This window comes from Perissodus microlepis, chromosome 8 (genome assembly GCF_051167445.1).
Source record: "Perissodus microlepis isolate ML-2025 ecotype Zambia chromosome 8, ASM5116744v1, whole genome shotgun sequence".
Taxonomy (NCBI): domain Eukaryota; kingdom Metazoa; phylum Chordata; class Actinopteri; order Cichliformes; family Cichlidae; genus Perissodus; species Perissodus microlepis.
In genome coordinates this window covers 441,756-466,613 of record NC_140468.1, presented here as the reverse complement: position 1 = coordinate 466,613, position 24,858 = coordinate 441,756, and the positions used below count along the sequence as shown (strand labels likewise).

The window sequence follows — 24,858 nt, the reverse complement described above, 5'->3', positions numbered from 1 at the left end:
AAACACGATAAATGGTCGCCATCTTTAAAACGCAGCAGCACGCTGCTGAGGCAACGCTGCCGCCAGAGAATAACGACAGACGCCATTTTCTTACTTCTCCTGGGTTGCAGCAGCATTTTATTCTGATAAGAAACGTGTCTTACATCAGGTCACTGCACAGGACATCATCCAACACACAACAGACACACACAAACAGGAGTGAGGGTTGTCACGGAAACGGCATGGAGCAGAAATCAGTAACTGCGCTCAGATATAAGCTAACAGGGTTAAAGAGGAGGCGGCGTGCTTTGTTTATCTGGAGTTTGACCTGCAGCATCTGAACGACCTTACGGTTAAACCTCCTCGAACGCTCACGCTACTGGTGGAAACGGGGGGGTGTAACCATGACGACGGGTGGACAGCGCAGAAAAATCCACTTTGACTGAATTTGTAAATCAAAGAGCCTCAGATGTTCTGCTTTTCAGAATAAAAGCATGGCAGCTGAAGCGTGGAAGAGTTTCCAAAATAAAACCCACTTTGTCACGGCTGAGGTGACATGAATCAGATCAGGAGCAGGAGCTCAGCGACACGTTTCAGACTTCAAAAAGAAACAGGAAACAGAAAAAAAACGTGCAAACATTTAAAACTTTTAAAAGAGGAATTTTTAAAACGCAGATGAAAAACAGTGAAGAGGCGTTCACACGAATCCTGTCAGAAATCAATAAATACGCAGCTCAGTTTCAGCTAGGATTGTCTCACAGAGCCACACGATCGATCGTCGGTTCAGATTCGATCGGTTCTTGCTTCTGGTTGATTCCCGTGATGACGAGAGTAATCCGATTCCTCGCCGTCTTTGTAACAGTCGTGAAGGTCAGGGAGTGACACGGGTGACGGAGCGTTTCTCGGTCTGTAGTGTCTGACTCGACTCGTGTTAGCGACCTCGGGCCAAACTCCATTCAAAATTTGTCACATTTAGCGCTCCTTCGTTCCACTCGCTGGTTTAATCGGCAGAACCGTCGATGGAACAGAATTAAATCAATCAGATTTTCTGCTTTTAAGTCAAAGCTCACGAGATTTCAAACATTCTGGATCCAAAAAACTGTATTCGTCTTTAAACGAACCTCTCGTGCAGCGTTCTTTGTTCTCGAGAAGTTTTAACTCTCAGGCTGAACACCTGGACAGGTACGGACGTCTGAACGTCAGCGTGATTCTCGTTAAAGGAGAAACGAGTCAAACACACACACACACACACACACACGCTGTAGAGAAAAATAAGCGTGTTGGATCACATGTGCAGTCACACTCTGCGCCTGCAGGCAGGAAGCAGAGGAGGAAGACGGCTGAGCTGGAGGAGGAAGGTCGGTCGTCAGTCGGTCTCGTTGAGGCTGCAGCGCCGCCTGAACTCCTGCCCTCGCTCGTGGATCCATTTGTTCGATACTGCAGGAAGAAAGAGTTTCATCAGAGCCTCGACAAACGCCACGAGTCTGAGCAGCGTGAAGGTTTCTCCGTCTTTCTCATCAAATCTGAAGCTTTTCATGAAGCTCAGTCAAGTTTGTTTCATCTGAAACCATCAAACACCAAAAATCCCTTCAGCAGTAACGTGAGCTGCTGCAAACACACCCAGAAAACATCAAATATTCATCAATCAACACTAACATTTAAAAATAAATCAACTCGAACATAATAACGAAGTTTTTAATGACCCAAAATAGTTTCATATAACTGACAGGAAGTCTGGATTTGTTCTTTTATTTTACTTAGTTTTAGAAAATAATTTTTAAAAGAAATTTTTTTTATGTCAATCATCACCAGGCGTGAAAATCTGAAAGTATTTTTACTTGATGATGATTTTGTTTGTTTTACTGTGCACGTGTGTGAATATGGCGCGATGACCTCACCCCACTTGTTTCCCAGCAGCACGGGGCAGGCGGCGTGTCGGGTCCGATAGTCTCCTTCTCCGCTTGGATACAGGTTGTACCAGAACACCGCCGTCCCCTGGAGAAACACGGTCACATGACGTGTCACATGACACTGCATCAGATTACTGAGAAGCAGCGCCCTCGTCTGCCCGCCTGTTTCTCAGTTTGGTTTATTAAACACAGACTTGTTTCTGTGATGATGATGAAAGTGAGTAGTTGAACCTTTTTGGGTTTCACAGCAGCTCCGATGTCAGTGAAGACGGTGGCGCCCCCTGCCTGCACATCGGTCATCTGCAGCGGGAAGGAGGAGAGCGTGAGCAGCAGCAACACACACGCACACACACGCGCACACACACAGCAGCACTGACGTAAAGCAGCCACGTGGCGATCCGGTTCCCCGTGCCCAGCTCCTCGAACGCGTCTGGCTCGTCTTTCTGAAACAGGAAGTGCACGGCGGTCAGAGTAATGAAAATTCATTCACTCATTTTAAAAAACTGAACTTTGTTAAAAGTTACAAATAAATAAACCTACAATACAAATACGTAGATTGGAAATATTTCTTTAGTTGATTTTAATGAAATGTGTCCAACATGGATCCATATCTGTTATTAATTGATCGTTTTCCGTCTTTCAGTAGAAATAAATGCTGACAGAAACAGATTCTCATGTATCTGGTTTTATTTACCCGTCCGAAGTCGAAGTGCGGCTCGTACTGTCCCCCGAGGCCGTAGTTAGCCACCTGCATCAAACACAGCGCTTAAAACATCAGAGGCGCCAGACGGTTAGCGGCGTTTGAACTCAGGTGAGGCGTTACCTGCAGGTCCTCGGCCGTCTTCACGTTCAGCCCCGTGACGTCCTCGATCAGCTGGTTGATCTTGTCCACCACGGGATGCTCGTACGCTCCGAGCCAGGCGCTGAGAGGACAGAGAAGACACAGAGTCACCGCCGAGGTCACGAAAACGGCACAAACCGGCGCACGGCGAGGAGACGGAAACGAGGAGGGCGGGGAAACAACAGACAGTTTCTAAAGCAGCTCCTCTATGAAAAAAAACGACATTTACAGAGCTTCACCGCTGACGTTTGTGTCATTACAGCCAGCTGAACGTTAGAAAAGCATGAAGGAGGAGACTCCGCCCCCGAGACGGTGGTGACCACAGGCTGTAAATAAAGATGGACGCCCCAAAAACATTTATATCGTGACTTCAATAAAAGCTGAAGTGAAGTCACAAATTTACTGCGGAGGAAAAAAACTCGCACGCTCACTGATGGATCCAGGAGTTCAAACGCGGCTTTACAAGTCGGCTTGTGATTGGTCGCTTGTGACAAAGCCGTCCGGAGCGCTGCACGTGCGGCGTCCATCGTTACGAACAGCCTGTGCTCCGCCCGGGCCTGAAGCGAGTGGCGTCCAGCTCTTACCTCTTGGAGACTCTGTAATGGGCCGTGGTCAGTTTGCCTGTGTGAGGGTCATGCACCGTGGCACGTCTGAGCTACTCCCAATTATAGGTTAATGCAGAGAGACAGAGAGAGGACAGAGAGAGGGCGGTCACTATCCACACGCTGCAGTCAGGGAGGCAGCACGAGCTTCAAACGCCACATAAGGCCACTTCATTAGGTACACGTGAAGCCCTGATCTGCCGTGGCGAGTTAAAGAGCGCCGAGTCCAACCCAGAGCCAACAAGGTGTACCTAATGAAGAGGACACGGAGTGCACGTGGTCAACCTTCAGGATGTTTGACAAGCTGCTTTAGCTCCTCCCACCTTCAGACAACTTTCCTCTGATTGGCTGCCCCTCACAAACAGAAGGTTACGGGATCGATATTCTGCCATAATTGAAACTGAAAATAATCTCAGTTGATGTTTTACTTATGAAGTCACTACACCAGCATCATACACAACACGCAGTAATACTGCAGTACCTGCAGTAGTTTTACAGTAACTACTGTAGAAAGTTTCCGTGAAGCTGACGCACTGACAGGTCAACAGACTGACTTCAGAACTTTATTGTGAAACGTTTGCAGACTCTTCTTATTTTACATAACAATGTGCAGGTAACAGTGAGAAGCACAGGTATGAGACACGAATCCTCCTGCTGCCTCCACGAAAACGTTAAAGCGACATCGAGAGTCTTAAATGTTTGACTTCCTGTCCCCGGATGAGCAAAGAAAACAAGCAGAGGCTCGAATCCCAGCGAGAGCAGAGCCTGAAAGAAGACGCTCAAAGTAACTGTTCCTGCAGCGTTACAGGACCTTCTGATATCTACTCTGATGTGGCCTTTTACACCTGCCCAGGTGGGACTGATTGAGCTGATGACAGTTACAGCCTGTCTCTCTGTGCTGCAGCGCCCCCTGGTGGGAGGACAGAGGTAATGCCAGCTGCTCGGGAACATCTGCTTTATTATTATTAACAATTTCTCAGCAACAACAACGTGAAACTACAAGTTTATGGAGATGTTTCAGAGCTTACTTTACAGCCCATCATGGACATTTAAACGTTTCTTTCAAGCTGAATGTGTGAAAACTGGATTTTATAAAACTGAAGTCTTTTATGTTTCAGACTGTTGGGTCAGCTGTGCTGATTGGAGGCTGGAAGTCTGTAATAACGTCAATAATGCCGATGCTTCTGTGACGTTTAAATGAGAATTCCACTTTGGAGGAAGGAACGTTTTATTTATTCGTTTGTTTGAAGCGACTCGTTGCCTTTTCTGCTCTCACCGGGACGGCCGCCATCACAGAGGGGGGAGGACAGGGTGGTGTTGGGGGCAGAGAGGTGAGGTCCACCCCGCGGACGCCGCCTCCTGCCCCGGCAGCTCTTACCTCTTACTGATGCGGTAGTGGGCCGTCTCCAGCACGCCGGTGACGGGGTTAGAGATGGTGGCTCGACGGAGCTGTGGAGCCAATCGGCCGACAGTTACAGGCAGGCACAGAGCGACGCCCGAAGCACCGACTAACGCCGACCGACACCGACGGAGGAGCCGCACCACACAGCCGCACAACGGACGACCTCGTGATCCTCTCCACCCACCGCCCGCCCATCACCTTTCTTCATCGCTCACCGACGAGGCTCAAACTACAGTTTTGTTTTTGATGTGTTTGAAAAACAAATGAAATTTTTTACTTTAAATAATTTTTTTGTTTCATGCAAATATTTTTTTTCTGGCTTTAAATTAATTTTTTCAGTTTTAGACATTTGATCCTGATTTTGTGGGCGTGTATCAAGGTAGAGGCGGGGCATAGATTAATGATTGACAGCACCCGTGTCACGGGGTTACAAGCATTTTGGTCAAAGACAGCCGCCGCTCGCTGACGGGACGCCGCCGGCCAACAGGAAGCAGTTTGTGATGATGGATGTTTGAAAGCTGCACTGAGGTGTGAACGGGGATTCATTCTAATTTCAATAGAATATATTTCATTTCTCTACAGAGCTCATCGCGGCTTAACGACCTAGCAGCCAATCAGATAACAGCATTCACTGTTGCCGAGGTAAATTTTGTGCATCCACACGACAGAAACACTGACCTGAGTTTCTGGGTGTTTGAGCTGAAAGTGCTCGCGCTGCTCTTCTTTGCTGTGAACCGTGAACAGAACAACAACACGACCGATCGGCAGTCGAGCAGCGAGCAGACGTAACCGCGATCCGACGTAAACCGCGAGCCGACGTAACCGCGATCCGACGTAAACCGCGAGCCGACGTAAACCGCGAGCCGACGTAACCGCGATCCGACGTAACCGCGAGCCGACGTAACCGCGAGCCGACGTAACCGCGAGCAGACGTAACCGCGAGCCGACATTCAGCCACAAAAACGAAAACTGACAGTTTAGAGTCGCGGCGACACATCAGGCCGGAGTCATGTTCTCATCATGACTCTTGTCCAGTTTTTAACATCCCGACTGCTCTCGATTAGTTTTCCGACACTTTTCACCCTGCGAGTTTCTTCTTCGAGGTCATTTCCTCTCCATCCTTTGATAAGCTCCGCCTACTGGACTCTGTTGGGTCAGGTTGGCGAGGGAAGTAATCATAAACATGTTTTCATAAAAACTGTAATATACAGCGACTTAACGGGGAGCAATGTCTGAATACTGATATTTAGCCCCGCCCCTTGCGTTGGTAAAGCACTAATGGCGTCCGACCTCGGATAAGCTCTGCAGCAGCGCGTGAGTTAAAGATGCTCGGACTCACCCTGGGCTTGGCCAGCTCTTTCACCTTCTCCATGTCTTTCTCCGACACGATGTTGTGGTAGCGCACGATGTGCGGCCTGTCCCACTCGTCCTCCTGCTTCACCGGGCCAATCACGTACCGCGGGTGCCGGTTGTTGTCATAGTAGCGGCAGAAGAGGCGGCTCTGCCTGCGGGGAGTCTGACAGGAAGCAGAGGTTGAAGTGACGCCGATAAACGACTCTCAGAGGTGCGCTTGTTTCGCTCGCCTCACCAGCTTGATGCCTTGGCCGCGACACAGCTGCTCGTACTTCTTCCTCTCAGTCAGGTAGTCGTCTTTGCTCTCCCTCCTCTGCCTCACCTTGCTTTCCTCCTCCTTCTCCTCCACCTTCTCCACCTTCTTCTGTTTGGCCAGCTGGTACTCAAAGTATTTCAGGTTCCCGTTGGCTCGCTGGTGTGTCGGATCTAACGGGCAGAAAAACAACTTCAGGTGAGCGAGATCAACAAATCTGCACACAAGCTCTGAAGATGTGAGAAGAAGCCTTCGACTCTCTGGAAACTCAGCGTTGCTCCTTTTTCTAACTCTTTAAAACAACAGCAGCACGTTTGCTGCCTGAACTGCCCGTCTGCAGGTACTAACCCAGGTCCAGCAGCCTCCTGGTGAACTCCAGCGCTCTCTCCAGCTCCCCCTGCTGGTACACGGAGTAGCTCAGGTAGTCGAGGACGGTGACGGCGTCCACGGCGCGGGACGTCTCGCCCTGGTCCAGCTGCCTCAGGGCCTGAGCCATCCACAGCTCGGTGTGGTAGTAATCCGCCTCCGAGTACGCCACCTTCCCGAGGTCGTAGCAGTCATCCACGGTCAGAGTGCTCCAGGCGGAGGAGGTGGAGGACGAGCCTGAGGAGGCGAGAGAGAGCAGGAGCATTTACAACTCATGTTCCTGTTATTAAAGCGCGAGCTGGAAGGTCGAATCGTGTAAATGACTTTCAGACACACGACCGAGAGCTCAGAAACATTTGTGGTCCCTTTTCCTCCTGAGCGCCGTCTTCTCTAAACTCGGACTGAAGAGCCCGCTCTGCCCTGTAAAGCAGAGCAGGTCCTGGTTCACAGACCTGGCAGCGCTCCGGTGGAGATGGCGTTGGTGTCCAGCTGGTAGGTGTCCTGCAGTCTCATCAGAGCTTTGGCAGCGCCGGTCTGGTCGTCGTCGTTGGGGAAGTACTGCCTCTGGATGGTGAGGTTGGAGATGAACACTGAAACACCACAGAAGAAGAAGGAGGAGGACAATGAAAACAAGGAAAAAAGATTCTGTGTCCTAACGTCCAACAGCTGATTTCTGCGTCGCACCATCAGACACGTCGGTGAGCACCAGGCTCTCCAGCTCCCCCCACTCCGTGTTCAGCCTCTTCATCAGCTTGAAGGCGTTCACCGGGTGACCCAGGAAGCCTTCGGGGTCCTGAGTGGCAGCTGCCGAGAGGACGTCCAGTTTGTCTGCCCACCTGAACACACACACACACACACGGCATGCTCAAACACCTGCACAGGTAAGAGTGTGTCGCAGATCATGACAGCAAAGTAAACCTAGTTAGCTGCCCCCCCCCCCAACAAACTTGAGGTTCTGTTCCAGGAAAACAGGAGGCGGAGTGTTTAACGGCGAGCAGCGACACTCACTTTTTGATCTGCTCCAGTTTGCTCTCCTCCGCCCGGATGTAGTCCTTCAGGGAGGTGACCAGGTCCTTCTCCGTGAACAGCAGGTCCGTCATGTGACCTGTGAAAAAGAACAAATTAGCGCTCACACACGCGCTCAGCAGGACCTCCACGCTACGATACAGAGCGGCTAAACTCACCGATGGAGGTGAAGAAGTCGTGAGCTGAGCAGGAAGTGAAGACGAGGAAGTGGATTAACCACCACCCACAGAGCGCCATCGAACCTGCACACACGGGCAGAAACCAGGCGTCAGTGCTGACATCACACCAACGCCAGATGTTGAGGCGTTACAGGTACTGATACTGAAGTCAGAGCGCTCAGCACACTCACAACAACCACAAGCACACAAAAACATCAAGACACGCCCACACGCACGCTCTGTCTCCCGTCACAGGTTGAAGCAGTGACGTGTCTGAAGCTGAAACGTGGCGTCGGTGCTGCTGAGGGGGAAGCCGTCATCCTCCTGGGCCTGTGAGTTACACTGAAGCGGAGCCAGGAGAGGACAAAGAAGAGTCCTGACCTCGCGCTGAAGAGCATGAAACACACCAGAGCTGTGACCACACACACACACACACACACACACTCTGGCCCAGTGACAGGAAGTCCCAAACCAGCAGACAACCAAGAAACCAGACGCCACTTCCTGTGACTGGACACTTCTGCTTAAAGAGCTCCATCTGCCCTTCTGCGCCTCTCAACAGGTCAAAGTTCACCTGGAGGGCACTGCAGCTGGGGGCCAAAGATCACCAGAAAGTCTCTGGAAGGTGAGGGTGAGACCCTGAACGAGGCAGAAGCAGCTTTGCATGATTCAGACTCACAGTCAGCCTTCTTTGACTGAGTCTCAGCTCACTGAACACCTGACACACCTGCAGCGGTGCAGCTTTGTGACGTCACAGAGGTCCCAGAGTGGAGAAAGCTGTGGTAAACCGAGTGTTTGGAGCAGCTCTGAGACAGTACGTGACCGGAAGTGAGGCCGGACACGTCACTTTTATGACCACACAAACCCACCAAAGCCCCCTTTACTGTGACTCACCTGTGCTGGGCTCACCTGTGCGCAGTCTCGCTGGCAGACAGACTGTCTCTGTTCAGGTCAGAGTAAAGAGTCTGAACCGTAGAAGTTTCTGGATAACCGGAACCGCCACCTCTGTCAGCTTCCGGTGAGGACCGGAGGGTTTCTGCTCTCACCGAGTTTGTGTCCGAGAACAGCTTCAGCTTCAGGCGCAGCGCAGACTCGTCTCAGCGATCCTCACAGCCAGGCTGGCAACACAAACCTCCTCCTCTTCCTCTGACGACGTCACCGCGGCTCTGCCCCGCCCCCTGCTGGACCGGAGGCGCCCTGCGTCTGATTTTCATCTGCAAATTACTGCGTGATGACGTCAGAGCCACCAGCGCGTTCATCTGCATTTACTAATCCGATTGTTAAGTGATGACGTGACGAATCCTACTTCCGGGCCTAAAGTAGTCTGCGTTTAATATGGCTTTTGTGTTGTTAACATGTTTAATGTTTTGTATTTTCTTCTATTTAATCTCAAAAAGCTCCTAAAACAGTCAGTGATCACTGATGACCTCCCTCGGCTTTTATTACCGCTAATCATTTATTTAAGCTCAGTTAAAACCTTAGGATGTAACTACAGCCCAGCCCATGCAGCAGTATATGAATGACTAACCTCGTATTGTGGATGGATTATCTCAGTTGTTCTCCTGGCTGAAGTTTGGTCCTTTTACAGCATCCTGCCATGCGATTACATTTGTTCCTGACCACCGAGAACACTCACGTTAACTTTTATCGAGTGGAAAAAAGTTAGCTTGTTTATATTATGCTAACATAGCTGTGTCGCTAGCGGTCACGTAGCACATCATTATATACCAGCTAGCCAAACTTCAGTAACCCTACAAACGTCACTGCTGTTTAGCTTTCTGTCTTCATTTATGTTGGAAGTGATAACAGAGCTGTACGTTTTAATTTGTTTCCAAAACCCCGCAGTCAGGACATGCTATATTGTATTTAGATAGAAGCTAGCGAGCTAACTCCCTGCTAACTTCTAACTCCGTTAAATGTCATAAATTCCATTTTCATGGATGCCTGGATGTTAAACTCAATTGTTACACCTGGTAGAGCAGAACGCTGATCACTTTATTAAAGATGAAAGACTTTAGACAGTTTTTCAACTCTCAGTAATGCCATAGTGATCGTTTGATATATGGACCTGCAGCGGAGTTTAGGCCCAGACACGGCTAGTGACGTCAGACTGAACAACCGGATACTAATTATTCCTCTGTGACGTCAGACATGCACGTGATTATAATCACGGAAACCAAGAACAACATCATAGAGACACAACCAAACACAGCAGCACAACCAGCAAACACACAAAGACGAGCAGACGAAATGAAATATGATCAGTGAGAGATGAAGAGTGAGCACAACAGACCCAACATTAACACAATCAGAAACGCACAAATTCACCATATGATAAACTGTGAGGCAACAACATGGCACAAAGTACCAAAACGGGATGAAAACAATGATTATTACAACGAGACAAAACAGAAAGAAGCGTGTGCAACAACACAGACACACAGCTTCCAAACTCAGAGCGAGTTCAGAAAATTCAACAAAAACAAAACACGTGAAGCACGAAGTGCACGCTGTGACGTGGACAAACTTTATTGAAACTCTGACGGTTAACAGTCACCTCCTGAGCGCGTGCTGCAGGGGTCAGCTTCATCATCACCATCATCATCCCCAGCTTCATATCAAACAGGCGTATTTACAACACGTACAAATATCGCAAACGAAAAGTTTGTGTGTCTGAAGAAGAATGATGTGCAAAAGCACAGCTTCAAGGTGCTTCTATGTACAGGTGAGGAAACATATTTAACCTCAGCGCTGAGGTGGAAATGTGGCGCAGGAAGTGTCAAAGGTCAGTTTCAGTTCATCTTACAAACATGAATCAGAGGCTCCGAAGAATTCCAAGAATAAAGTCCCAGAGTGGAAAACTGTCACACCTGCAGATCAAATCACACAACGAAGAAGAGTCCGGGCGAAAAACCACATCGGAACGATTCAAGAAGGAAATCTGAATTTTACAAATCTGACTGGAAGTTTTTTTTTTTATTATAAAATCTGTAAATTTAAAAAAAAAGTCTGTTTCAAAAATAAAAAAATACCAAAGTAACAAAAACCAGAAGAAAGCCGGAAGAATAAATCAGCGTCTGCAGCTCTGATTGGCTGCTGAGAACGCGCGCTCAGTTTTCTGAGCATCGAGCAGCTTTACGTCACACTTTCAGACTTCGGGCTGACGTGCTCCGAGGGTTTTTCCTGACACTGTCGTTTTCCAACCATGTGATGTCACCTCACCTATGACTGGACGCCTGCAGCTCACAGGTGGCAAAGCAAACGTCACCAACAGGAAGTCTGAAGCGCGGTTCAGGTTCTGGTGAGGAATTCTTCACTTCCAACCGCCATCTTCAAATGTTCGAGCAGGCGGTGCCTTAACTGTCGTTAGGAGATTTTACAGCTGTTTCTGCAGCTCTGAGCCAACGGGCTGAGGGGCGGCGCCCGGATCAGTTTGGGCTTTTTCAGCAGCGCCCCCCCAGTCCTCTTGGTGGCGCCGTAGTGGGCGCTGGCGGTGACTGAGTAGGAGCGTCCGTGCATCATGCGAGCGTTGAGGCCGTTGGCCATAGAGAAGGACTTCAGGTGAGACTTCAGAGCCAGTGGGAGGGGCAACTTGTCGACCAGGTGGACCGGCGTACAGGAAACGATGGAGCGACAGCAGAGGTCCTGCAGACTGAGCACTGACACACACAGCAAACCAATCAGATTACAGCGCTCACAGAGAAGAACCAATCAAAACAGGGAATCATTATAAATTTATTGTATTTCATGAAAAAACACTTTATCAATAAAGTTATAAAACTTTAGGAAACAAATTGAAATGTTGAATATGGAATCATGTATTTGTACAATAACATATGTTTGGATACATTTCCTAATATTTTAGGACTAAAGTCATAAAAATTTAGGAATAAAGTTGTAAAATATTCCAAGAACATTAATTTAGCAATAAATGAATAAGATTATGAAAAACATATTTCAGCAACAAAGTGAAAATGTTGTATTAATAAAGTAACAAATAAAAATAAAGTTGGAATATTTCAGGAATAAAAAGTGTTTTTTCAGGAAAGAGTGAAAGCAGAATGATGTTTTTGTGAATGACGTCTGACTTTATCCTCAGTGAGGCGGAGCCTCCAGCAGGGGGCAGCGCAGAGCTGAACATCCCATTTTAAAGCTGCATCGCAGACCTGCAGGGGGCGGAGCTAATGGCACACCTTTACTGGGCCTCCACAGGCGCTCCATGCCGTGTCTCATCAGCACGATTCGGGCGAGCTCCGTGAACGACTCGGTGATATTGAAGTTGCATAGCGGGCTGACCTCGAAGAAGGTGACGCCCAGTTTCTCGGCATACACCTGCGCCTGCTCCGTGGTCACTTGACGCTTGTAGGCCAGGTGCAGACGGTTGCCAACGAGGATCTTAGGAACTCCTGGGGCATGCTGGGTAAACGGGGAACAGAAAGGAAAGGGGGATGTGGGTCTTTAAGCACACTCAGTGTTACAGGTGTGTCAGGTGGGAGGAGGCAGCTTAAAGTAAAGGGAAACGTTTGAAGTACAGCGACCTAAAGAGGCGCTGCCTCAGCGGGCGTGGGCGCCGTTTTGACTCAGTCAGAGAGTTTGTGACATCACCGGTCAGCTGTTAGATAGCAGGAGAGCGATGGAGAGAGAGCTGACTGCACACACACGATCGATGGCTCACCTCGTCGATCTCTTTGATCCACCTGTCGATGCCGTCAAACGACCAGCGGTTGGTGATGTCATACACCAGGATGACCCCCTGAAAACAAACAAACTCACACTCTCATCAACGTGTTTACAGCCTCTATAGATAATCTCACCGTCATTACATCACCTGTTTAAATTAAAGCTTAAAGGCTGCATCGCTGGGGGGCGTGGCCTCTTTGACTGACAGGTGTGAGCGCCCTGCTCTCGGGCCAGCGGGCCGTTACCTGCTCGCCGTGACTGAAACTACAGATTCAAGATCAACTTTTAGCCTCGCCGTGGCAACAGTGACAACGTTTCCATGGTTACATGTCCTCTAATAGCCCTGATGAGCGACTACAACAGAACAGCTTCATTCAGGGAAACGTGTTTTGGAGGTGTGGGATGAGTTTTCTCACACTTCCTGCCACCGCCTGCTGCCAGAGTCACATGGCTCCATGTCCAATCAGAGAGCAGCACTCACAGCTGGTCAGCATCAGCATCTTCAGCCTCGAAACCCCCAAAACATGTCTAACACGGTGCTTCAGAGCACGTTTGAAACTAAAAACCAGTTTAAAACTAAAAATGTTATTTGTTCGGAAAATAAGATGAACTCATTGACTCCCATCACCCTTTGGAACACAAACTTGGAGTAATCAGGACCCTACACCACCGGGCAGAACATGTTCCCTCTAAGCCTGAAGGAAAAAAGAAGGAACACACACATGTAAAGGAAGCACTCAAAACGTGCGGCTATCCTAAATGGGCGTTCTTAAAGTCAGCAAAGAGGCACAGAAAAGAAGACCAGACACCAGCGAGGGAGGATAAGAAGGACAGACGCAACAACATTGTCATCCCCTATGTAGCCGGTGTATCAGAAAAACTTAGGAGAGTTTTCTCCAAGCATGACATCCCGGTGCATTTCAGACCCAGCAACACGCTCAGACAAAAACTGGTTCACCCGAAAGACAAAACGCCAAAACACAGACTTAACAATGTGGTGTATGCTGTACAGTGCAGCGAGGAATGCCCAGACCTCTACATCGGAGAGACCAAACAGCCACTTCACAAGCGCATGGCACAACACAGAAGAGCCACCTCCACAGGACAAGACTCAGCAGTCCATCTGCATCTTAAGGATAAAGGACACTCTTTCGAGGATGCCAATGTTCACATTTTGGACAGAGAGGACAGATGGTTTGAAAGAGGAGTGAAAGAAGCCATCTATGTCCACTGTGAGTGACCATCTTTGAACAGAGGCGGGGGTTTACGACACCAACTCTCTGCCATCTATAATCCAGTTTTGAGATCCCTCCCCAGACGCCTTAACGCCCACTCACATCCTGGGCCATCTGACCTCAGGAATTCGCATGATAAGGTGGGGCCAGGTTTCACAATGAACACACCCGAAACTCTGGCTGATTGGGACCCACACCCAGTTTCACACCTTGGCTCAGGCGATTAGAGGATCATCAGGGGGTCCTTTTGTCCCTCTGTGGGGGGAAACTCCCACTAGGTTTATATCTGGGACTCTCCACCATTTGACCTTAGAACTGAAGAAGCTTCTCGGATGAGAGGTGAAACGTCTTCAAGTAACTTAAAGAAGTCCAGACGCTTTTCTTTGCAAGCTCCTTTGACTACGATGACCTGGATGACTGAGAACCTTCACAGACAAGATGAACTCATGTTGATCATTCTGATGATAGAACCGTTACTGCTTTACAGCAGCCGAGGGGTTCGTTTACATTCAGTGAAGGTCAAAGGTCATTAGGAGAATGGAGAACTCACCCCCAGGTTCAGTGAGCGCCCCCCTGTGTTTGTCTGCAGCAGTGCACTCGGTGCTCACCTGTGCTCCTCTGGAATAGGATCGGAATATGGTGCAGAACCGGCCCTGCCCCGACGTGTCCCTGAAACAACACAGACCAGGAGAGGTTAAAGGTCACCGTGGCGACGCTCACGCCTCCAAACAAACATTACTCAGAGTCTTAATGACTGTGAAGCTGAAGGTCAGACTGGGATGAGCTCTCCCGTTGTCCAGCCTTAATGGGAAAGAAAAAACAAACTCCCAGCTTTACTTTGGAGAGCCGTCTCACGGTGCCGACTTCAGCTGCCTGAACGTGAAAAAGGTCCAAACACAGGAAGCCGAGCACAGAGCCAGTGGTGTGGACTTTGGTCTCAACCCTCTCAGACCGGTGACAGTGTGCGTCCTGGTTTTAAGGGTTCTGTCATGAAGTCGTGGACAGATTAGGATTGAAGTGTTCCTGAGGCTCTGGAGGAAGTGTGCACAGACATGGTGGGCTGGGTTCTCCCCTCACTCTTATTGTGAAAGGTCAGTGCTTCCTTCAGTTCAGGTAGAGTCGTGGTTTCTTTCTGTTGTTGTGTTTGACTGGATTCAGAGACTCGGAGCTGCCCAGTGTCTCAAACTCCTGTTAAAAACCTGCTTTTTTAAGCACACAGTCGTATTTACTGCTGATTTCAGCTGAGGCTGTTTTAATTGTGCACCTGCTTCACATTTTCCAACAAGATTTAAGACATGAAAGGTGGCTCAAGACTTTTGCACAGCAGCGTCCTGACTGTGGTGATGAACACGTGCACAGACGCTTGTCTCCGCCTCTTCCTGCAAACGTAGCGCGCTCTGTGGGTTTGTTGTTCCTGTCCACAGTAAGAAACGCGAGTGTGTCTGAACACCACAGCAGGGGCTTGCTTGGCTCATGAGCACGCGGGCGGGGAAAAGATGGCCGCCAGTTATCAAAGTCAGAGCGGCAGATCCAGACAGGATCATCACACACACAGCGTCGCGTCCGCTTAAACCTCAAAGCTGCAGACTGAACATGTGACGGCGCCTCGGCTGAAACACGTTTCTACAAACACGAGTGAGTTTGTGCAGAGCAGCAAACCGTCAACACAGAAACAAACTGAGTAGATTTACTCGAGTACAGCTCCGCTGATTTCATCCAATGACATCATTCTTTTGTGCCAAAGCAAAAGCATCAGTGCTGCAGACGCTCTTACGATGACATCATCATCCTGGACTTTGGACTGGTCCTTCAAAATAAAAGTCCTGGTCACTTCCAGGTTAGTTTGTGTGACGTGTCCAGCAGGGCGGGTCACACACGTCTTGTGTGGTTAAGCTTTCACGGTGTTCGGCCTGTGATGACGACATCCTGTCAGCTGCAGCATCAAAGGAGGTTTTTAGTCAGACCTGCTGTCAGTGTCACGTTAAGGCTTTTAATCATCATAAGTTATTTTCTTTCCACTTTTATCCACCACACACCGCTCAGGCTGTGCTGTCAGCTGCATTCCTCTCAGTTTCTTTGGACATAAAACTGAAACGTCAAACTAAAACTGAAGGAATATTTTCACTGAGTGAAGCGAGCCTTTAACACCCGTCAGGCTGAAGCTGGGTGAAGCTCAGTACCTGAAAAAGCTTTTTATTGGGCCAAACGGGCCTCACATGCCTCCTGTATATTTTGGTTGTCCTCTGCTTTCTTTCTACACAGACTGATAACATGAGACGAAGGCAGCCGAGTGAACGACGGCGTGTTCGTACCAGAGCTGCAGCTTCACTCTTCTCCCGTCCAGGAGGATGGTGGTCGTCTTGTAGTCGATTCCTGAAAAACAGCAGAAGGAAAGGTTCTGATCAAACCAACGAGCAGCAGTTTTAGATCCAACGTGCCAAACATCTCAAACATGCATCACAAACAGTGGCGGTCCGAGCCTGTTTGGCGCCCTGGGCCCAGCAAATGGGCATCAGAAAACCGCTTGGTGCCTATGCCATCCCCAATATGCGCTGGCATGGCGTCGCGGCAGCAATTTTTTTTTTTTTTTTTCGCAGATGCCCGTGATGCTGCCCCGGGCAACCGCCCGTGTCGCCCGTATCAAAAACCACTACTGATCACAAATAACATCAAATCAGAAAAGAATGACTTTGACTGTGATGAATGAATTTGTGAGGGCCAGCCAATCAGAACAAACAAAGGCACAGTATTAGAAGGAATCGTCAATCATGCAAAGCACTGCAGCACGTCTGAGCAGATACAGCGGTTCATGAGGAGTTCACGTCCATGGCTTTATGTTGCTAAACCACGTTGTTCAGTTTAGGCTGTAAAAACAGTTTGCTCTGACTAAGGACTTGCTCAGCTTTAGTTAGTAACTACATTTAATTAAAGGGTTATTCATGAACACTTTCACCAGAGCCCTGCAGCTGCCCAAATCCAGGTGTGATGCTGGGTATTCAGAGCGTCCTGTGCAGGTGTGTGGTTTCTCTCCAGCTTGTTACTGGTTAGCCGCTAATATCAGGCGACTCTCACAGGGGACAAAAGCAGTAAGCAGCTCGTCTCTTCTGTAACTGTAATTATTATTAGCTTCCTGAAAATAACCACAGCGCACTTTGACGCGTCGACACAGGCGGCACACGCAGCACACGCTCACCGTCACGTATGTCACGGGAAAGCTGCTGGGTGCAGGAAGCAGGGCTGGACTGGGACAAAAAAATCGGACCGGCCCACCAGGTATTATAGGAAAAACCATAAAGCCTTTGAATGAAAACAAACGCTGTGGTGACAGTGATGTACAGTCTTGTTGGTATATGTATGATTTCTATACATTTTACATCATACTAAAAACTTTGGTTGTAAGATTCAGATAATTATTTATTAAAAGCGAGACATTTTAAATGAGAATAAGAAAGAAAAGTATTTCTTTGTGCCCCCCTCTCCCTGTTAATGCCCTACCTGCCCCCTGGCAAAACTTTGCTAGACCCGCCCCTGCAGTTACCAGCTGTCAGCTACGTAGAAAAGGATCCTGGTGTTATTTGTGTCTCAGAAACAGTTCATAACTTCCCTTCAACTCAGCTGATACTAGAAATTAATATTAAGTAAATTCTAACAACAGCTGATCAAGCTTAAACGTGCTACTTAAGCGCGACATCTGCTGGTTTCTTCTTTCTGGCGCAAAGTGGGCGATAAACAAACAGGAGAGAAAAGCCGATCAGCTGATCACTGATCAGTTTCATGATTGAAGGAGCAACAGGAGAGGGAGGGGAGAGACTGAGAGGAGAAGAAGCAGCTGCAGCGTAACGACAGAATAAATCGAGCTTTGTGTCGTTTGTGACGATTCCGTCTTTTTACAGGACTGTTGGCAGCTACTAACTAACCTTATGAATAAAATAAAGTTCACTGTCAGTAACATCATAGCACCACCCAGCTGTATAGAAACTCCGTCATGCTAGCTAGCACGCAGTACGACTTATTGTAACTGACTGTAAAAAGTCAGCACAACGAAAATAAACTAAACTTGGTTTAAATCTGACCCAGATAGACTGCAGGTCATAACTTCTCACCTGAAGTTCAGTTCACCGCCTCGGGGCTCTGCTCCTCCTGCCTCCCCTTTCCCTCATCCACCTGCTGGCCTCTGTGGAAGCTCCGCCACAGCCACCACCAAACACCTGAGTTGTTTTTACACATCTGCCAGCATCTGGCCAATCCACCAGCTTTCATTGTTTATACAGTTACAAAAATCAAAAAAGAAATCACCATGGCCCACAGGCAAATGCCCGGTATGCCTGATGGCCAGTCCAGCTATGGCAGGAAGTAGGAGATTCTGGGGGACGATGCTGCCCTAAGCCCAGTACTACTATGATAGAGTGCTGATGCTAGTGGGACGGCCTTCTGTGGTCCTCCATCAATGACGTAAGATTGTTCCAGTGTCACTTTGACACAGTTTATATGTGCTTAACTATTAATGACACAAACGACTGGTGTGATATGACTCCGCCTCTCTGACCCAACACTGACAACAGGATTAACTTTGACCATTTTTGCCTCTTTTGTGGGGCAGCAGCTTCACCTACACCCACATGTAGACCACAACTGCTTCCTTGTAGTGACAGCTACACGCACAAACATGTGGAGCGAGCTCTCGGAGCAGCTTCAGCAGAGGCTGACTGCACGGCGTCCACCAGCACTGAAACGAAACTGCTCTGACTAAAACAAAATGAGCTTTACATTTCACGTGTACTTGTTAAGATTTGAATCTTAAGTCATTTATTTATTCATTTACTAGTTTTGACTAGTAAAAGCATAAAAGCAAAAACACACAATACTAAATTATGAATACTGATTCCTGTGTCCATGCAGGTTGAATCCCAGCCAATCCCTGCACAGAAATGTCCGAAGATGAGTTCATAATTATAAGAATTCAACTGCTCAACGAACAGAAAGAGGGATCCCTGATAACTGACTATAAATTAATAATGTGCCATTAGCAACGAACAAACAGTGAAAGCCAGCTCCTCGTATCGAACACTTATATGAAAATATCTGCGGGAGAATATCCTGAGAGAACAAGACGTGATATAACGTAGCAGTTATTCTGGGAGACGTAAGCCCCGCCGACACACACTGTGTCCAAGTTATTGCACACACACACTCTGGTGTGCATGATGCATGAAGGGAAAGTGGAGTTACATAACAGGCTATAACAGAAAGGTCTGCTGACAGACGTCTAAACAGCAGAGTGCTGGGAAACGTAGCTGCTGCAGGGTGACAATAAGAGCTCCATGATTCAGTTTAAACACCAGCAGGCCTGAGTGCACGAAACAAGATTCCTTTATTCAAATCTGCACAAATTGATTCATCTTTGTTCTTTCAGTGTGACACAATAACGCAGAGTTGCACAGTACAGGAGGCGTTACTGAGACTTGTCTACAAGAGTGTGAGTCAACTGATTTCACAAAGTTCTGTGTTTTTATTGTATAAACAAATAAATAAGAAGAATAAAACAAACACTGAAATCAAACAAAGCTAAACCAACAGTAAACAGTTTCCAACAATAACAAATAAACTGAATTAGAAATAAAATTGAATTTAAAAATATAAAACTGTAAAACTCTGATTAGCGGTTGTTTGTAGCTTAGCCACACTACAGTTAAAACAGCCTTGTAGTGCACAAAAAATAATAAGCAGCTTCTTATCTTACATTAGCTTCATGTCCTGCTGTCAGATATTAGCCATGCTAACACTACGATACGTTAGCTGACGTTAGCCGAGAAAATCATCTTGTTATGTTGCTCTAGCTTCATTTACTGCTCTTAGCCTATTTAAGGTTTACCTTAGCTAAGCTAATGTCACATTAGCACGCTATCTGATAGCTTTGTGTCCCATTAACTAAGAATTGATAACTTAGCCACATTAGCATTGTGTTAGCTTCACAGTAGGGGTGGGTTTTGATGATCGATTTATCGATTAAAATCGATTCTGGCTTGGATAACGTGATATCGATTCATTAAAATCCTGAATCGATTTTTTTTTATATAAATTTATTTTGCCCAAAACGCCAGAATCTCAGGTTAAACCTCACAAAATTTCAACAACCACCAAACAGCTAAAACAGTAAATGAGAGCAGGAACACGGCTTCTGCACAGAGACGTAAACACAAAGCGCCGACGCATCAGAATCAGTGAGATGTGACTTTCTCACCCGACGGCACGCTCGGGGCTGAAAGCCGACAGCTCGCTGATTCTGATCTGTCGGCGGGTCCGCGCTTTGTGTTTACGCCCTTTTTGCGCTGATTCTATAGCTGTTAGTTTATCTCTCTCCAAACAATATTGACCGAACCAGCAGCAAAAGAAGATCCAAACTAAGCTTCACATAAACATCGTCATGAATTCACTCTGACTTTTACTGTTTTGCTTCCACCAGGATGAAATCACACTTCATACACAGCTCTCTCTCTCTCTCTCTCTCTGTACTTCAAGAACAGTTTCCCGTCTAAAAATCTGTTTTCTTCATTATTCGCTTGCTTGTTACGCACAAGTCTACAGTTGTTTACAGGCTGTCGCCGATGTTTTTTTTTCCTTTTACTTACTTCCGAAAAGAAAACCTGATTTCTGCTGTTCAATACTGAACAAATTTAAACTTTTTAAAATTAAACAAAATGCAAAACGCTGTGTCTCTAATAAAACCGCTGTAACTTCAGAGGTAATGTTCATATGTTGATTAATGATTTTCTTTTGTTTTTGATCTACTGCAGAATATTTTTATAAAATCCAGGCCAGGAAAATCACCTTCATGTTTTTCTGTGTTTTATCTTCAGCTACTTTGACACAAAGGCCTCTGCTGTGATGCTCACACCTTTGATAAACTCTCGCAAGTGTCAGCTTCCTTTTTATAGATACAAAAATATGTAAATGTACTGATCTGAATTATAATATTTCTGACTGTCAAAATTTCCCAGATTTAAATCGAATCGAATCGAATCGTGGATCGAATCGATTCGGGACCTTGTGAATCGGAATCAAATCGATTCTAGAAATCAGTGACGATACCCAGCCCTGCTTCACAGTCTGATGTTGGCCCTTCTTGTGTTAGCTCTGTGTTATAATTGAGTCTGAATAATAAAACAGGCAGTATTATGGTACCGATTACCCCTCTTTAAGTTTTATTGTAACACCTGGGCGAGCAGCCACGCGGATCATTTTATCAGACTGTTAGTAACTCTGTTTGGGAACTGAGGGGAGATTTGGACTCACAGATGGTTAATGATGTCAGAGGTTCTGTCGTGCTGCTGCGTTTTGTTTCAAACGGAAATGTGACCACTTACATCTTTGTGTGCCATCTGTAAAGAAGTCCTCACAATCAGTTCAAACCCAAACAAACACATCACCTCTAACAGTATTCTTCATGTATAGTGAAGGTTGGCCTATCTGTAAGAGCCGGTTCACACCGGAGGAATGAGTCAGCCTCTCCTGGCAGCACCAGCAGCATCATTATACCCCCACCGAGCAGCTCGCAGCAGCACCACCACAACCACACAAACACTCTCACAGTGCACATTTGGAGTAGATGGGAGAGTGGAGTGTTTTTGTGGAGTTACACAACACTCAGAAGGATGTTATAAAAGAGTCGATCGTGGCGTTCAGACCGTAAACAAGCGCTTGGCCCGTCTTCGCGTGTCTCATTTGGGAGTAATTATCAACGGCTCATAAAAGCACAGAGAATAAACTAGCAAGCTGTTTGTGTGCATTTTTCCGAGCTCGCGTCAATGCTAATCAAGGCTTCCCCATGTGATCTGGCTCAGCTTTGCACCGCAGCCAGCTCTTCTCTGGACTCGGCGGGAGAGCAAAGCCCCCTCCTGGACCTGAGAGCCAGAAATCGTCCCACAGTTTCACCACAGCTATGTCTGTGTGCCGTCATGCCTCCCGTTAGAGGAGATGACCCAGAAACAGCAGAAACCAGCAGTTTTCCATCAGCCTGAAACCGTCCTCACACCAAGGAAAACCCAGAAACGGCACGACTCGAGGCCTCTGCTGATGTCGCTGCTACTGATTAATCCACCCAACGGTCGTCACGTCTGAGAGACCAAAGACAAAAAATTACTAAACAAAAACTGATTTCTGTTCATCAGCAGTGTCACAGCTGAGGTTCATCAAACATTCAGATCAACATGTCCAACGTAGTTCCTCCAGAAAACCACAGATCTCTAGTTTTCCTGTTACTGTATCAATGAACACTTTATCCTACAGTTTCCACAGTTTCTCAGAACCCAGGATGTGTGTTCAAAACCAATTTACTGCATGAAAGGACAAGGGCCCAACAGTATGGTGCAAACTGCGCCCAATACAGAAGCAGCTGCATTATAGTGCTAACATCTGCACAGGTAGCATGCTAACACTTAGCTAGCCAAGAACCCAGACTGATGGTAAAGCTGGGTGTATGCAGACCCCGGCCCGGCAGCCAGAGCCTGAACATCAACAGGTAACAAACTGATGAGCAGTCAGCCTGCAGCCTGTTCCTACCTGTTCAGAATCACCGTGGTGACCACTCCAAAGTGTCTTTGTGCTGGTTTCCATCTTTGCTTTTTGTTCATACCTGAACAATAAAAGAAAGAGCGTACCTGTGTCCTCATGAGGACTGTGTTTCAGGACAATTTACGGAGTAATGAGAAAGCAATGGAACAAAAAACTTTCTTCAGCGTAATTAAGTAACGCAGCGCATCACTTTTAAGCAAAGTAATGAGTAATGTGTAATAGATTACTTTTTTGAGTAATGATTTTGCTCCATATTGTAATTCTTTGCTTGACTCAGAGTTCAGAATAATCCTTCATCTCATACGGAGACAGCTGGCTGCCCCTCACAACAGAAGGTTTAAATAGCAAGTGGGCGGGGCTTCTGTGCCTGAGATTGACCGTATAAGGATATAACCTCCGTATGACATCATACAAAGCCAACGCCATAAAAAACTGGTGTAAACTGAGTGTTTAGATCTGAGCTTTGGTCTCACAGTGATTAATGAACATAGGCTGAGCTGATTATTATCACTGGGACAGCAGATAGATGTCATTTCACTGTTAGGAGACACAAATATTACTGATGGTGTATCTGTGTGGAATATTTCAAAAACAGGATAATTGGATAAAACTTACTACAGATTTTTATACATTTTCTATTTTTTGAATTTACTTCTTTCACTTCAGAATTAGACATGAGAGTACAGCCTTCCTTCCTCCAGGATGATTCAGAGACCACGTGGGTGTTTTTCTGCATCCACAAAGCATGGCGCTGGCCTGTCATCTGTGACCTTTGACCTCCTCACTGCAGGCTGTGGCTGGTGATGTCAGCAGGCCTTTTTATGTGCGGGGGAGATTTTTTGGCGTGTGAGGACTCATCTCCTGAGCCAGCAGACTGTTCACAGCTGGTAAATCGTTTTCTGTCCAAATATAAAACATGAAAACATGAGTCTGCTGTAAACAGGTGAGTAACATCACCTGCTGCTGCTGCACGTCACGTCTGACCACGGTGGAGCTCAGATCATCTATAAAACTGTCCTAAAAGCTCAGTTTGGACTTTTCTGCAGAGAGATGACAGCCGTGTGCAGGACGTTACATATTTAAATATGAAATCAGTTTTTATGACAGCAGGTTGAGCGTGTGGTCATGTGACTCGTGAGCACAGCGTGTTACATCGTGTGTCAGCGCGTGAACTTGGAGCGCTTCAACTCGTCCTGTCACCCTCCTGCAAGCCGAGCATGAGTCATGAGCAGCTGCCTGCCAGCGCCACACACAGACACACACACAGACACACACACACACACACCATGGCAACACGGCTTCAATAATGCTTCCCAGAACAAAGCAACACTTCACTGCAGTTCCTCTGACGTCCACAGGGGGCAGGCTCTAAAACCAGCCAATCACCACTGTTGAGTGACATCACAGTGATTATGTCCAGCTTTTATACGCAGTGGATCCAAACCATCAGTTAGTTGGATGGTGTCTGCTCACCAGAGAACAATGCATATCTTAACAAATATGGCTCTTATTTTGAAAGAGTAAAACTTGTGAACCAGTTAAAATGCTTTTCAATAATAAAATACACTCAGCTGTTTATTAAAGTAAACGTGAATACATTTATTTATTTTTAAGAATAAACTTGTGAACTTATTTCACAAAAACAGCTTTTTCTTGTAAACTTTAATCACTAACTTTCATTTTTCAACTCAGAATAAAATCTTTTCATAAAGACTAATAATAACTAATAATAACATAATTCTTTTCTTTTCATAAAGCTTTGATGTCAGAGAGGCTGCTGTGGAGAACTGGAGCTCTGATGGAGGCGCTTAAAGTTTGAGTGAACATGAAGTCAGACTCCTGATGGAGGACTCGGTGTCAGCAGCCTCCACAGAGATCACCGGACAGCTGACCCTACTCCCCCCACTCACCCATGTTGTAGCCGTACGGGGACTCGGTGGCTCCGTCCTGCAGGCTGGCCAGGATCTCGCCCTTCCCCACGTCGCTGTCGCCCACCAGCAGGAACTTGAGCAGAAAGTCGTAGGCGCGCGCCGGGCTGCTTCTGTGGCTCATGCTCGCGGCGGGTGACGGCTGTGGTGTCCCATCCTGAGATGAGAGCAGGCTTCCACCTCTCCTCCCCCCCAGGACACCGCACTCAGACTGGAGCGTGTTCAGCAGCTGCTCGGAGCGCGTCCAGCTGTGCCATCGGCGCGCTTTTACGCACGACGGTAAAAATCCTCCGCAGGTTCAGGTCCAGGTCTGCTCCCGGACTGAGGAGCAACTCATGGATCTCTGGCCTCCCCCCTCCCTGCTCCAGCTGAGGAGGTGAGGGAGGGTGTTTATCTCGGTTCGATTGGGTAATCGTTCGAGTTGCTAGGGCAACCTTGAGTCAGGATTGGACGTTGGAGACGTCCATCAGCGAGCGGGACAAGCTGTGCGTTTGGCTCACTAAGTGACGTCAAGCTGAACAGAAATAGAAAAGGCAACAATTTCCTGTTTGGAT

The 24,858-nt window shown here is 47.4% G+C and overlaps 2 protein-coding genes across 5 annotated transcripts; both read right to left on the bottom strand.

Annotated features, from left to right (window-relative positions):
* Positions 1-85: 85 nt before the first annotated feature.
* LOC146380954 (prolyl 4-hydroxylase subunit alpha-1-like) lies at positions 86-9,292 on the bottom strand. Of its 3 annotated transcripts, none has more exons than XM_084936881.1 (15): positions 8,800-9,292; positions 7,891-7,974; positions 7,715-7,811; positions 7,391-7,542; positions 7,159-7,296; positions 6,689-6,943; positions 6,323-6,513; positions 6,074-6,250; positions 3,315-3,385; positions 2,713-2,812; positions 2,584-2,637; positions 2,267-2,332; positions 2,121-2,189; positions 1,878-1,974; positions 86-1,416 (listed from the first exon to the last, which is right to left on the bottom strand). In XM_084936881.1, exons 2-15 carry the CDS (start codon positions 7,967-7,969, stop codon positions 1,346-1,348), a joined length of 1,617 nt encoding a protein of 538 aa, XP_084793007.1. In that variant the 5' UTR covers positions 7,970-7,974; positions 8,800-9,292; the 3' UTR covers positions 86-1,345. The 3 variants fall into 3 exon arrangements, with proteins under 3 accessions (XP_084793007.1, XP_084793006.1, XP_084793005.1); XM_084936880.1 differs by lacking the exon at positions 3,315-3,385 and adding an exon at positions 4,711-4,781 and having other exon boundaries at positions 8,785-9,291; XM_084936879.1 differs by having other exon boundaries at positions 8,785-9,291.
* Positions 9,293-10,394: 1,102 nt separating this feature from the next.
* Positions 10,395-24,694, bottom strand: rab40b (RAB40B, member RAS oncogene family). Of its 2 annotated transcripts, XM_084936887.1 has the most exons (6): positions 24,287-24,693; positions 16,118-16,178; positions 14,414-14,474; positions 12,566-12,643; positions 12,084-12,306; positions 10,395-11,549 (listed from the first exon to the last, which is right to left on the bottom strand). In XM_084936887.1, the coding sequence occupies exons 1-6, from the start codon at positions 24,426-24,428 to the stop codon at positions 11,257-11,259; spliced, it is 858 nt and encodes a 285-aa protein (XP_084793013.1). In that variant the 5' UTR covers positions 24,429-24,693; the 3' UTR covers positions 10,395-11,256. The 2 variants fall into 2 exon arrangements, with proteins under 2 accessions (XP_084793013.1, XP_084793014.1); XM_084936888.1 differs by lacking the exon at positions 12,566-12,643 and having other exon boundaries at positions 24,287-24,694.
* Positions 24,695-24,858: the final 164 nt, after the last annotated feature.